Genomic DNA, 14,672 nt, shown 5'->3' on the forward strand with positions numbered 1-14,672 from the left:
AATTTAATTCTTTTGAAATTCTTTATACCAGTATAAGTTATGTAGCCACAAAAAATAAGTCAATTCCTCTAATTATTATTTACAGACCCCCAGGGCCATATACTGAATTTCTTAGTGAATTTGCAGACTTTGTCTCAAACCTGGTTGTGTCTGTAGATAAAGCATTAATCGTCGGAGACTTTAATATTCATTTTGATAACCTGGAAGACCCTCTAAGATTAGCGGTTGTGTCCATCTTAGATTCAGTAGGGATTAATCAGAACGTAATCGGGCCTACTCATAATGGTGGTCACACTCTTGACCTCATACTAACATACGGACTAAGTATAGAAAATATTATCATTCTTCCGCAGTCTGAAGTTGTCTCAGACCATTATCTTATCTCGTTCATAATACGAATTGATCATAATATTTCCACCTCGCCTCGCTACCGCGTAAAATGTACCTACACATCAGCTACTGCACCGAGCTTCATAAATAACCTCGCAGAAACATCAATTAGATTTGGATCACCGTCAGATCACATAGAACTCGATCAGGCGACTGAAAGCTTGGAGTCAACACTCCGCTACACGCTAGATAGAGTGGCTCCACTCAAAAGGAAAATAATTAGAGAAAAAAAATTAGCACCCTGGTATAACGATCAAACGCGAACCTTAAAACAGACAACTCGACAATTAGAACGTAAATGGCATCAAACCAAACTGGTGGTATTTCAAACAGCATGGAAGGAGAGCCTACTGAAATATAGGAAATCTCTTGGCGATGCTAGAAAAATCTATTTCTCCGCCTTAATAGGAGACAACAAAAACAATTCTAGATTCCTTTTCAACACAGTAGCAAAATTAACTAGGAATAAAACCACTACAGAGAGAAACACTCAATCATTACATAGCAGTGAAGATTTCATGAAATTTTTCATCGATAAGGTTGAAAATATTAGACGTGAAATACAGGCCATTAAATTAAAACCGGACAGTACTGTAACAAACCCATTACATGACAATGTAGCAATATCAGATCAATGTTTAGAGTATTTTGCTTCACTTAGAGAGACCGAACTAGCTACATTAATCTCTTCAGCCAATTCATCAACTTGCATACTAGATCCCGTACCTACATGTTTGTTTAAACAGATTTGTCCAGGAGTAATTGAACCACTTCTAAATATAATCAATTCTTCCCTAAGCACTGGCTATGTACCTAAATCACTTAAATTAGCAGTTATTAAACCCTTGATTAAAAAACCTGATCTTGACCCGTCTCAATTGTCCAGCTATAGACCAATATCAAATCTCCCCTTCATCTCTAAGATTTTAGAAAAGGTTGTAACAAAGCAGTTATGCTCGTACTTAGATAGGAATAACATTCATGAAATGTATCAGTCAGGGTTTAGACCTCATCATAGCACAGAGACAGCATTAGTTAAAGTAGTAAATGACCTTCTACTGACCTACGATCAGGGTTGTGTCTCTCTGCTTGTGTTACTCGACCTTAGTGCAGCTTTTGATACTATAGATCACACTATTCTCCTTGATAGATTAGAAAATGTTGTTGGTATTAAGGGAACAGTCCTCTCCTGGCTCAGGTCTTATCTGACCGATCGTTATCAGTTCGTAGATGTAAATGGTGAATTCTCCATGCGTACTGAGGTTACTTTTGGAGTTCCACAGGGTTCTGTTTTAGGCCCACTGCTCTTTACTTTATATATGCTACCCCTAGGTCAAATTATTCGTAAACATGGAATTAGCTTCCACTGTTATGCTGATGATACACAGTCGTATGTTTCAGCGAAGCCAGAGGACAGACAGAAGCTTAGTAAAGCTGAGGATTGTGTAAAGGACATTAGACATTGGATGTTAACTAACTTCCTTCTACTTAATTCTGATAAAACAGAAATACTTTTATTAGGCCCACGTGTAGCTAGAAGTAATCTTTCTGATCACATGGTTACTCTGGATGGTCTTTCTGTTTCATCATGTGCAGCAGTTAAAGACCTTGGAGTGATTATTGACTCCAGCCTATCATTTGATGCTCATGTAGATAATATTACTAGGATAGCCGTCTTTCATCTCAGAAATATTTCTAAAATAAGAAACATATTGTCACTACATGATGCAGAAATACTAGTTCATGCATTCGTCACCTCTAGATTAGATTACTGTAATGCCTTACTGTCTGGATGTTCCAGTAGGAATATAAATAAGCTCCAGTTAGTCCAGAATGCAGCTGCTAGAGTCCTAACTAGAACTAGAAGGTACGACCATATCACACCGATATTATCAATACTGCATTGGCTCCCAGTAAAATCTCGCATTAACTATAAAATACTTTTATTAACCTATAAAGCACTAAATGGTCTCGCGCCACAATATCTAAGCGACCTTTTGGTTTTATATAATCCGCCACGCCTACTTAGATCAAAAGATGCAGGCTATTTGACGGTACCTCGAATAGTGAAGGCTACAGCAGGGGGAAGAGCTTTCTCTTATAGAGCCCCACAGTTATGGAACAGTCTTCCTATTAGTGTTCGGGACTCAGACACAGTCTCAGTGTTTAAGTCTAGGCTTAAAACGTATTTGTTTACTCAAGCCTACCCTGACTAGATTCTGTTCTACTACTTCGCAGTCATAATAATCTTTTTTCTCCCTCTCTCCTTTCGCCGAGCCCCACATGAATTTATGGAGATACTAGAGATCCAGATCCTTTCTGCCTCTGGATGGAGCTCAAATCTTCTCTAATTCCAGACTGCTGGGACTACGGCTGCTCCTAAGGCCATACAGACTTCATATAAATCCATAATGAACTTTTTCACACTATCTGTTGTTACCCAGATGAGGATGGGTTCCCTTCTGAGTCGGGTTCCTCTCAAGGTTTCTTCCTCTTAAAACATCTTAGGGAGTTTTTCCTTGCCACCGTCGCCACTCAGTGGCTTGCTCAGTTGGGATAAATTTGCACCTTTAATATCTGTATACCATGTTGATATTTCTGTAAAGCTGCTTTGAGACAATGTCTATTGTAAAAAGCGCTATACAAATAAAATAAAATTGAAAAAAAAATTGAATTGATCAGTGATGTGGACACCAAGAAACTTGAAGTTCTTGACTCTTTCCATAGCAGCTTCATTGATGTGTAAGGGAGGGTGTATTCTGCTCTAGGACATCCTGTAATCCAGTATAATTTCCCTCATTTTGCTGATGTTAAGAGAGAGGTCATTGTCATGGCACCATTGCAACACACCTCTGATCTCCTCTCTGTAGGCTGTCTCATCCTGAGGCCCAGGATGGTTGTGCCATCAGCAAACCTGAAAATGATTTTGGAGCTGTGTTAGGCAACACAATTATGCATGAACAGGGAGTACAGGAGGGGGCTTAGTACAAATCCCTGTAAGGCACCTGTGTTCAGAGTCAGTTTGAAGGAGGACCAGTTGCTAATTCTCACCACTTGGGGTCTGCCCGCTGGGGAAGTCCATTATCCAGTTGCACATGGTGTGGTTAAGACCCAGATTTTTGAGCTTCATGATGAGCTTGGTGGGAACAATGGTCTTAAATGTTGAGCTGTAATCAGTGAACAACATTCTCACATAGGCGTTCTTTTTCTCTAGGTGTGTGAGAGCAGCAATGGCATCGTTAGTAGGTCTGTTGGAGCAGTATGCACACTGGAGAGAGTCCATGGTTGTAGATAGGGATGAGCAAATTTGTGTTTTAACTAGCCGCTCAAAGCATGATAGTGGAGGTCAGTGCAACAGGGAAGTAGTCATTCAGGCAGGAGATGTCAGGAGTCTTGGGAACAGAAACAATTGTGTTTTCTTGAAACCTAATCATAGCTGACAGGCTTAAAGACAGATTAAAGATGCTTTTGAAGACTTTTGCTAACTTAGTTGCGCATACTCTAAGGAGCCAGCCATGCATACAGTCAAGTCATGCTGCCTTTCGTAGATTTACCGCCTTGAAAGCTTTGGGCACGTCAGACACAGACAGGACTAGTGTGCAGCTGTTCTGGGCCACAGGAAGACAGCTAGGTAGGTATTATTCAACTCAAAGTGAGCACAGTACGTGTTGAGCTCATCTGCTAGTGAGGTCAGCATGTCTATGTCACTGTTTTTCTCCCTTTGCAGTGTTTTTGAGATCAGGCCGTTCCTCATACACTTGAAATCAAATCCGTGGTAGCTGGAGTCAACCTTGTCCCTGTAATCACTTTTAACTATTCTGATAACTTTCTGCAGGTCCTGTATGGCCTTCTTGTTGTGCAGAATAGCAAAATGTGCATAAAACCTTTTATTTATATATTTTTTTTGCTGTCTCATGAATCAAAACAGTCACAGAAATAGCTACAGTGCATAAGTTTTTTTTTTCTCTTTTGTTAAAAATGATGATTGAGTCACAGGAGAAAACAATACTTTGTATTATCAAGATAAAATAATCTAAAAAGTTCCAATCAAATGTACACAGTTATTGAGAGACAGAGAGACTGGAGCACCTACTTGCTACAGTACATTATTTTAGTGATATGCCAACGTTTTGACCAAGCATAGAAGCAGTTTGCTATATTTAGGATTATTATTATTATTATTATTATTATTATTATTATTATTATTATTGTTGTTGTTGTTGTTGTTGTTGTTGTATTGGCACCCTGTCCAGGGTGTACCCCGCCTTGTGCCCAATGCTTCCTGGGATAGGCTCCAGGTTCCCCGTGACCCTGAAGGAAGGATAAGCGGTATAGAAGATGGATGGATGGATTACTGTTGTTGTTGTTGTTTCCATGTGGGCTATTTTTTCCTTAAAACATGTGGACAGAAACCTCACTAATGCAAGTGAGCAACCTAGTTGTTTTGGTTTTCATTTGTTTATACATATAAAATGTTACTTTAAGTTTAAATTTCGAAGTTACATATAAGCACACTTGAAATGCCCCCCATCCCTCCCACTTTACACGTTAAAAAAAGGGAAATTTACTATGGCTATAAAGACCATAGATTTACATGAATTTATAGCTAAAGTACAGGCTCACCACAGACTACAGAAAAATGTAAGACCCAACCAAAAATCCTGACACTATAGATAGACATGGGACTACAAATACCATCCTAGCCCTTACCGATGCTCAAATCTGACTGCAACTCACATGCCAATGCAACCTGTCATGCTAAATATCAATGGCTATATAATGTTCAGATCCATGTTTTCACACTGGGGACAACTGAGGGACTCGTACTCAACTATTACAAAAGGTGCAAACATTCACTGATGCTCCAGAAGGCAACACGATACATTAAGAGCCAGGGGGATGTAAACTTTTGAACAGGATGATCGGTGTAAATTGTTCATTTTTGTCTTTTTTTTTTTTTCATTTAGTACTGCCCTTCAGATGCTAAATAAAATAGTTACATGTCTCCCAGAAGACAAAATACTAACAATTTACACCGATCATCCTGTTCAAAAGTTTACACACACAAGTTTAATTTCGTATTCGTTTGCATCTCTTCCAGTAAATTATACGTAGAGAAAATATGACACAGGTTTTAAAGGTCTTGTCATTTTGTTAACGAATATTTCTGGAGTGAGTTGCCCCCACTTCCGGGTTTGGTTGGAGACATTGGGGCGGTCAATCTCCCAGAATTACGGCTTGTATTTCCCACACGGAGTTTCGATATGAACGGGTTTACCCAGCGGTAAAATGGGAATGCCTCATTGGGGCGTGGCTTTCCGGGATGCGGAAGTAGCTTGTGCCAGACAAGACATAAACAGCGACTTTGATATTAGTTCCCTCGGGTGAGTTGGGTGTTAAAATATTTTACTACATTCATAAGCTTTGCATTACACATTGCGTCTTTCATTGCACGAACGTGGAATTATTGGATGATTAGCCTGTACTGTGTTTGCATGTTGTTACTAATAACAATGCAACGCATCTTAGCTGGACTTCTTTTCGTGTTTGGATTTATTGGTTAGCCAGGCAGTTGAAGTTGAAGTCATTTGTTGTTGTTGTTGTTGTTGTTGTTGTTGTTGTTGTTGTTGTTATTGTTTTGAACTCTCCGTTCAGCTATAATCTAGCAAACTACTTGCTGATAGACCTACTAGTTACCTAGGTAGCGAAATCCGTTCAGTTTCTTAGATTTTGCACTTTCGGTTTAAGAAGAAATATGGGCTGACTAAAAGGCCGGTTCTAGACATTTAGAGACCCCCCCCTGCACCCCTCCTATGAAAACGGTTTTTTCCCCCATTACTTAACCTAATTAAACTTTATAAGTCAGTTTCTTATAATTTATTTGGACATTACTCATAAATATTTAGCCTTTCGTTCAGCAGCCCCTGAAGGATGTGATCGTTTTTGTTCCATCACTGACTTAAAGTCAGTGACTTAAAGTCAGTCATCTGCAGAAAAGTTGCATTTTGTTCATCGTATCTTATCTCTTCATACATTCAGAGGGTGGGAGCCACTTTGAAACGGTGACATTAAATGGTGTCACTACAGGTGAGTGACAATTCATCTATGGACACTGGCTGTCTGTCTTGATTGGTGGACAAGAGTATAAGGATGTGATGGTTTTGGAGGCCCTGGGTAATTGACCACTCTGCCTATAGGTAGCCCCGGCTCTGGCTGACTAGCATTTTGAGTCTTGTATATGAAAACTTTTAAGAGTCCGAAACACGTGTTACCATTACTACTTTTTAAGTGTCTGAACCGTCTTTAATAGTAATGTCTGTCAAATGTTTTGTGAAGTTCTGCATGGTCTAAGAACAGTTGACTCTTTACCTCAGGGGTTGATGAAACAGCACTTGATGCTTACAGCAGTATCCTTTTACACTGGTACCTCTCTGACCACGAGGCAGCAAGGCAAGTCCGGACAGGCCCTCAGTACTGGCTCATCTTACGACCACGGAGAACCACTATAGTTTCACTTTGCCCAACTTTTACAGTTTAGCTCTATCTAAAAAGTCACGTGAACTCAGTATAATATTGCCATATAGCTGCTCACACTTATCACTTTGTTCTGCAGAGGCAGATGATGAACTGAATGTAAATATGGAAGCCAGATCACAGCCACTCTTTACAGATCAGCTATTTCAGATCTGAAGTTTAGTGACATGATTATTACACACCATTTTGTTTTGGGACCATATGTACATTCATCATTTATTCATTCATAATCAGTAACCACTTTTCCTTCAGGTCAGGGTTGCAGTTAATCCGGGGCCTATCCTGGTTACATTAGGCATGTGGTGGGAATACACCCTGGATGGGATTCTTGCCCATTGCTTTTTAAAAAAAAAATAATTTATAAAATAAACTTGGACTCTCTGACTAAAACTTTTGAGAACCCCCGGCTTACACACAACCTATAAACTGTGCAGGATGCTAGCATATAATCCACAATAACTGTTGAGTAGGCATGAAGCACATTTTATATTGCTCATTTTAAATAAATGGCATCCCCACTATATAGTTTACAGTCTAAATGAGGTGAAATTAAATCTGGTGGGGAGTCTCTCAGGTTCTCACTTTAAATTTGTTAATCCTGAGCCTTCTGGGTAAGCTTGCCATCCAGCTATGGAAATGAATTTATCACTGTTATGGTTGTTCTAGGACAAGAACAAAACATGGCGCCAAAGAGAAGGGCAGCATCGTCCACCAAAGCAGGTGGAAAGAAGATAAAAGAGGAGCCTGAAGCTCCAGTAAAAGACAAGTTCACCTCCGCTAAAGAAGCTCTGAAGGCCACAGGACCACAGGTTAAAGTCACCCGGAAACCAGACTGCTTATGTCACCTATCAAATGCTGAGGTTAGAACAAATCATTTCATGTTATGGGGTGAACTTCAGTTTATAGATGAGTTCTACAGTGTCCTCCAGTAATATTGGCACCCTTGGTAAATATGTGCAAAGAAGGCTGTAAAAAAAAAATAACCCATGGTTATGAATGACTAAGTGAATTGTTACCTCATAATTATACCCTTGTGAAACAGACTTTTTTAGCGGAGGGCGTTGTATATGAGACCTGTTTATCAGCCACATGACTACTTATCTTTATATATATATATATATATAATTTTTTTTTAAAGCAGAATGAGAATATAGACCTACCTAACTGATAGTATAATAGTAGTATTAATAATAAAAGTCTAATAACATAATACTTAAATTATTTCTCTATTAAACTTTAAATTTTTTGTTTGTACAGGTTCATGAAGATTATGATTGTATGCTGAACCAGACCAACATTGGAAATAACAACAACAAATTTTATCTAATCCAAGTCTTATTGTCTGGCGGGCAATATTATTGCTGGACAAGATGGGGCAGAGTAGTAAGTTGGCTTATTACAATTCTGTTAGGTTAAATCTGCTGCATGTAGTGAAAAAAAGCAACAACAACAAAAAACAGAAAAGGAAAAATGACTTAAAATTATGGTGTTTTTTTTTTTTAGATTTTGTGAGTTACGGTTCAAAGCCTTTAATAGTAATTCCCAATATATATGTTTAGTATGTACGTATTGTCGGAATCTTTGGACACGTGTCATATGCCATCTCCATACTATATCACCGCATGTACATTATTGCGAAATATGTGGTTTGAGATGTGGTCTTGAATAGTTCTTGACTGTCTATTGACTTGGATTAAAATGTTTGCACTAACACTAACTCAAAAATCTCCAAACCTTGCAGTTTAAAGCTACGAGGTCAATTCTGACCCATCACCCCTGAGACACTATTGAATTTCTCAACAGCTCAAAACACCATATCAGAGTATTTTTTCCACACCTGAGATTCTCAGCTCATCGTCACTTTCATGCTTGCCTTTTCACCCCCATTTTTTCATGTCCAGGGAGAAACAGGACAGAACAATTTAGCTGGACCTTCAAATGTTGATGCTGCCATTAAGAACTTTGAAAAAAAATTTAAAGACAAAACAAAGAACAACTGGAGCGATCGGGATAACTTTGTCTCTCATGCGGGAAAATACACTCTGATTGAGGTGGAAGGAGACCAGGATGCTGAAGTGATGGCAAGTCAAAGAATTTCACCCAGTTACAAAGATACTGCTGCTCCCACAATTCCAAAATTGTACATATTTTCAGATGTTAAAACTAAAAGTAATAGACACATTGCACTATGCTAGTGACCACAACCTTTATTAAAACATGATGTCCAAGGTTTCATCTGAATGTTTAGCCCAGTTTCACTTTGTTTGATTATCCAGAAAAAGTACTAGTACTGTACATAACAAATTGCCTTAATACCTGCGAGCAGTTTCCCAAATGCAGAATCATTTATTGTTTTGTCGATGTTTCAGGTGGATGCGGTAGGTAGCGGACCAGTGACCGTAAAAAAGAACATTCTGCCTTGCACACTGGGCGATGCGACTCAAAGACTCATCAAGTTAATCTTCAACAATGACATGTTCAAGGAGGCCATGGAGAGCATGAACCTAGGTGTGATTTCAGCTCAGCCTGTTTGTCTGGTTTAGGGCTTAAAAAGCTAGATTGTATATTGTACACTAAGATTTAGATTTTAGTCTAGTTGGCACCCTACCAGCAGCGCTTGATCATTTCATCATGGATGTGGTAGTTTATCAGTTTGTGGGATGTGTTGGGGAAAGCCAGTGCTGATCTAGTGGTTAGATGTGTTGCGTAATGATTAATCCTTCAGTGGGACAGGAGAGTTGACGTCTTTAGTCCTGTCTCGAATGAGGCAAGTTGCCCCCAAGCAACCGGTTTTCCGTCTAAGCATTGCACTTTACCCAAAGGAAGATGTTTTAAACTTTTGTATTGCACTGTCTAAAATGTCCATTTGCGCAGACATTAAGAAGATGCCGCTGGGGAAGCTGAGTAAGCATCAGATTGCTAAAGGCTTTGACGCATTAGACGAGATTGCGGAGGCAATAAAGAAGAAAAGTAATGAAGGCACGTTAGCAGAGCTTACTTCTAAGTTCTTCACCATTATTCCACATAACTTTGGCCGCAATAGACCCCCTGTCATCAAAGATGATGACATCCTTCAGAACAAGAAGGAGATGCTTCTGGTAAGCTGTCCCATGTATATACATTCAGTGCCATTTAGTTGCACTAGCATACATTAGCAAACTGTCTGGAATATTTTTCCTTATTGTGTCAACAATTTTGAAAACTTAATATTTCCCCCATGCTGCTACTTGTGGTAGGTATTGGCAGATATAGAGATAGCCCAAAGTCTTAAAGCTGAGTCGGAAAAAGCGAAGGAGGAGATGATGGAGACAGTTCCTCATCCAATAGACCAGGACTACCAATCTCTAAAATGCAACCTCACTCTCATGGATAAAAAATCGAAAGAGTTTAAGGTATACATGTTTATGTTTAAAGTTAATACAGTAAATGCTTTAGGCAGAAACATAATATTTGCAGAACATTTTTATTTTAATATTTCCAGTTCATTTGAAGGTTTTAAAGTAAATTTCAGTTTATATGTTTTAATACACTGATTTGGCTTTGTTGAACCTCGCTGTATATTCCATATATATGATTGCTGTGTGCCTTTTTATATTTGTTGATTTTAAGATTATTGAGAAGTATTTAAATGCCACTGGTGAAAGACTCTCCATAGTGGATGTATGGGAAGTGGACAGAGATAAAGAGGTAAGCTAAATTACATTGCATGTGCATGCTCTACCTTTATTTTTATATTATGTGTGTGTAATAATCTCTTGACACACATGATACTCAATCAAACTGTGGTGAAGCGCTCCCTGTGTTTGCATGTGTGTATGTACTTACCTGTGCTTATGTGTGTGTTTTTGTCTGTGTAGGCAGAGCGCTTCACAGACAGTGATGCTTTGGAGAACAGGAAGCTGCTGTGGCATGGTACTAACGTGGCCGTGGTGGCAGCCATTTTGAAAAGTGGTCTACGCATCATGCCACACTCTGGTGGTCGGGTGGGAAGGGGGATTTACTTTGCATCAGAAAATGCTAAATCTGCTGGCTATGGTGAGGATCCATGCATTCCTTCTGTAATAACATCATAGAAATATCATCAAAGAGAAAAAAATGAGTGTGTGACAGTTTTTTCATACTGGTCATCCAGTTTAAAGTTTAAAATTTTTTTCAATTTGATGCATGAACTTTATGGTGTCATGAATGTCTGTAATATATTTATATATTATATATCTCCATTTTCACAGTCCGGACATCAAAGAATATCGGCATTATGTTTCTGAATGAAGTTGCTCTGGGCAAGGAATACACCATCACAAGAGATGACCCAAGCTTAAGGAAAGCTCCTAACGGCCATGACAGTGTAGTAGCACGTGGGAGACAAGAACCAGGTTGTTGTCCCTTCCCTGTAGAAGTTCCAAATACGATTTATAAAATAAATAAAAATAAAATAATCATTATAAAATCTTTTGTTGTCACTAGTGAGGAGATTGAAGCTGTGTGTACAGTACTGTGCAAAAGTCTTAGGCACAAGCAAAGAAATGCTGTAAAGCAAAGATGCATTTTTTAATCTATTTATTTTTTACATTTATACATTAAAAAATACTATAAAGAGCAGTAATACAGTAATAAATTAACAAAGTCCACATTTAGTGTGACAACCCTTTGCTTTTTAAAAAAATAGTAGTCTCAGGTACAGTTTATGCAAATTTATAAGGAATGCAGCTGGTAGGTTTTATTGAAGTATCTTGGAGAAGCTGCTGCAGTTCTTTGCCTGTCACGTTGCTTCTTTTTTGCATGCAAAAATGCATGCAGTCTTCGTTATGTATTTTTGTTGGAGTATTATTATTATTATTTTGTTGGAGTGGTGTATTATTTATATTCGGGCTGCCCCTAATATGCCACCTTGATATGAGACCATTCAACATCACCAGCTGTGAAGACTGTCCGAACATTTTAATAATTTATTAATAAATGCAAAGTATAACATCAGTTACATCACACAACTTAAGAACTTGTTACACCAACACGATCACTTTTTAAATATAAATAAAACACCTTTTGGTATAAAACTCAATTGGGAAAGTATTTTGCTGTTTTTTTTCCCTCGACACATTCATAATCATTATAAACTTGTGTGTACATGACTAAGCATGATCATTTTATCAACGAAAACACAAACTTTATTAACCTTTATTGGCATTATTTTTTATATTTTTATTTGTACTTCTCAGATCCCTCAAAAGACGTCTTCATTCAGCTGGATGGGAAGAAAGTGGCTGTGCCACAAGGGAAAGCCATAAAACAAGATCAGTACGAAGACAGCAGCTTCTACAACAGTGAGTATCTCATTTACAAGGAGAGTCAGTGTCGCATCCGGTACCTGCTGGAGCTCCGCTTCTAACTTCTGCTGCAAGGGGACTGGCAAAAACGTATAGAAAACTGCTCCGCTAAAAACACAAGGGTTTAAACTGCACAAAGTTGCTTTTGTGTGTTATATTCCTAGTTAACCAAAGTTTATCAAGAGTCTGATTTGATGTTCAACATAACTTCATTTGACTTAGTAATGCCCTCAATAAATGAAATATTTGTTAATGAGGTTTACCTGAAATTCATGTGTGGAGGTACTGGTAGTTTTTTTTATTTGCTGACGCATTTTCAAATTATAAACACATTCTTGTGGACATTTGGCAGACATTCTGCTAAGTCTGGTTGTTTTTCTGCCTTTGTTCAATGCAAATTTGGAGTGCCTTCCTTTTATTAAAGAATCTGTTTGAATGGTTGTCTGTGAAGCCATTACAGTACCTCTAAAATATCCCATGTGGAAGTGATATATAATATATATAATATAGTTAGCAATATATAAAGAAGTTTAGTTAAATTGCGCTGGAATTTCCATTTATTCTGTTAGACTGTTCTGTATTGGCTTTCTATCCTAACCTTCATTCTAACTTTTTTGAAGTTTAAAGTTATATTCATGCTTGTGTTCCTGTGTTTTTTTTTTTGTTTTTTGTTTTTTTTTGGTGATTTTCATGTGTTTTTGTCAAGATTTGGCAAAATCTTTGGTAAGATTTCATGGTACCGCTGTATCCATCCATGCCAACGAAGTCATGTGCAGTAAGAAAGGGCCTTTATTCATCTGGGGGGGAATTTGGACTGTTATATTGCTGTATGAAAAGCAAAAAAAAAAAAAATACATTTAAAGCATTTATTTGTATCATCATTAAAAGAGCTACACAATTGTTTATTAATTTACATTAGTGTTATTTATCAAATCTTTATAAATTGATGACTAAGATTGGCTTAATTCTAAGAAAAACAACATAGCAAATTATCAAATTGTCTTAAGTTGAATTTTCAAAGTGGTGAGCTGCCTGGGTCTCATTCAGAATCCTTCAAAACATACCAGACAACCCCCCCAAATAAAAAAAAAAAAATCAAAAACAGCACCCAGGATTCCAATTTCTTTTTTCATATGGCTTCTTTAAAATGTTATGAGGTTGTATTTGGCCATTATTCTTTTTGTGTAGAGATCGGTAACTACAATGTTTTTGTAGTTACTCCAAGTTGAAATTTATTATGCATCCCTGCAGATTGCACTATGAACATAACATGGTTAATGTTATCTCTAATGCTTGTTTGTCTCCAAGTCCAATATATTTTGCTTAGTCCAATTGTACTTTTTTTTTAAAAAAATAATAGATTTTGAAAGAATGTTAAGCTCTTAAGAATGCCTTGGGTAAATTTCTTGCTGTGGTAACTCAACAGGTAGAAAATAAATAATTGTGCTTAAATCTAGACTTGTGACTTTATTGCTAGACAGTATCCAGTAGGTGTCACTGTTGAATGTAGCCTAGAATTGATTACATGTTGGCCCATATGCTTCGTCCAACCCTGAGACTGTGTTCGCTTGCTTAGCCAGTTCCGAAGTTTGAAAGGCTTATTGAAAAAAAAATTGTCTTTTTTAAATAAACTTCTAACCTCTTTAGTAGCTCTTGAAGCCTCTAGTGTTTAGTAATCATATACTATTACAGGGGCTGTAGAAGTTTCTTTCAGATATCCAATATCTATGATTCTTTACCTCCCGCCTGTATGTGGATATAAAAAGTCTACACACCCCTGTTAAAATGGCAGGTTTTTGTGATGTAAAATTAAACCAAGGTAAATCATGTCCTACCTTTATTGTGAAATGTTAACCTATTAATTAAAGTGAAAAGCAATAAAGAATCATTTTAGGGGGGGAAAAAACAAACAAAAAACTTCCAATACCCAGCTTGCATAAGTGTGCACACCCTTTTATAATTGGGAATGTGGCAGTGTTCAGAATCAACCAATCACATCCGAACTCACGTTAAATACTTATTAGTATACACCGGTCATCATTACCCCCAAATAAAGTACAGCTGTCCCTATAGGATTTTCCTGGTAACATCCAACTTGGAAAGCCATGGGCCACAAAGAGCTTACAAAGCTCTCTATCACTGTTATCATATCACTGTTGAAAAATATCAATCAGAAGAGGGTTACAATTTTTTTCCCAAGCCACTGGATAAATATCATGGAACACCGTAAAGACAATAATCAACAAGTGGAGAAAATATGCCCTGACAGTGACACTACTAAGAACAGGACGTCCCTCTAAAATTGATGAGAAGATCAGGAGAAAACAGGTCAGGGAGGCTGCCAAGAGGCCTACAGCAACATTAAAACAATTGCAGCTCCCTACGTGTAATAACAATCTCCCGAATTCTTGGCAAGAATTCGTG

The 14,672-nt window shown here is 37.8% G+C and overlaps 1 protein-coding gene across 2 annotated transcripts; it reads left to right on the forward strand.

Annotated features, from left to right (window-relative positions):
• The first annotated feature begins 5,668 nt into the window (after positions 1 to 5,668).
• On the forward strand, positions 5,669 to 13,350 carry parp3 (poly (ADP-ribose) polymerase family, member 3). 2 transcript variants are annotated; one of them, XM_053636723.1, is made up of 11 exons: positions 5,677 to 5,774; positions 7,591 to 7,784; positions 8,182 to 8,307; positions 8,826 to 9,005; positions 9,294 to 9,432; positions 9,799 to 10,022; positions 10,161 to 10,316; positions 10,534 to 10,611; positions 10,782 to 10,959; positions 11,154 to 11,297; positions 12,141 to 13,350. In XM_053636723.1, exons 2-11 carry the CDS (start codon positions 7,605 to 7,607, stop codon positions 12,308 to 12,310), a joined length of 1,575 nt encoding a protein of 524 aa, XP_053492698.1. In that variant the 5' UTR covers positions 5,677 to 5,774; positions 7,591 to 7,604; the 3' UTR covers positions 12,311 to 13,350. The 2 variants fall into 2 exon arrangements, with proteins under 2 accessions (XP_053492699.1, XP_053492698.1); XM_053636724.1 differs by lacking the exon at positions 11,154 to 11,297 and having other exon boundaries at positions 5,669 to 5,774.
• The last annotated feature ends 1,322 nt before the right edge of the window (positions 13,351 to 14,672 follow it).

This window comes from Ictalurus furcatus, chromosome 11 (genome assembly GCF_023375685.1).
Source record: "Ictalurus furcatus strain D&B chromosome 11, Billie_1.0, whole genome shotgun sequence".
Taxonomy (NCBI): domain Eukaryota; kingdom Metazoa; phylum Chordata; class Actinopteri; order Siluriformes; family Ictaluridae; genus Ictalurus; species Ictalurus furcatus.

Excerpts from the sequence above, each read along its gene's own strand:
- parp3 (XM_053636723.1), top strand. The coding sequence starts at position 7,605 with ATGGCGCCAAAGAGAAGGGCAGCATCGTCCACCAAAGCAGGTGGAAAG. Across the intron at positions 10,317-10,533 it reads AAAAATCGAAAGAGTTTAAG|ATTATTGAGAAGTATTTAAA; the intron begins GTATACATGTTT and ends GTTGATTTTAAG. Across the intron at positions 10,960-11,153 it reads TGCTAAATCTGCTGGCTATG|TCCGGACATCAAAGAATATC; the intron begins GTGAGGATCCAT and ends CCATTTTCACAG.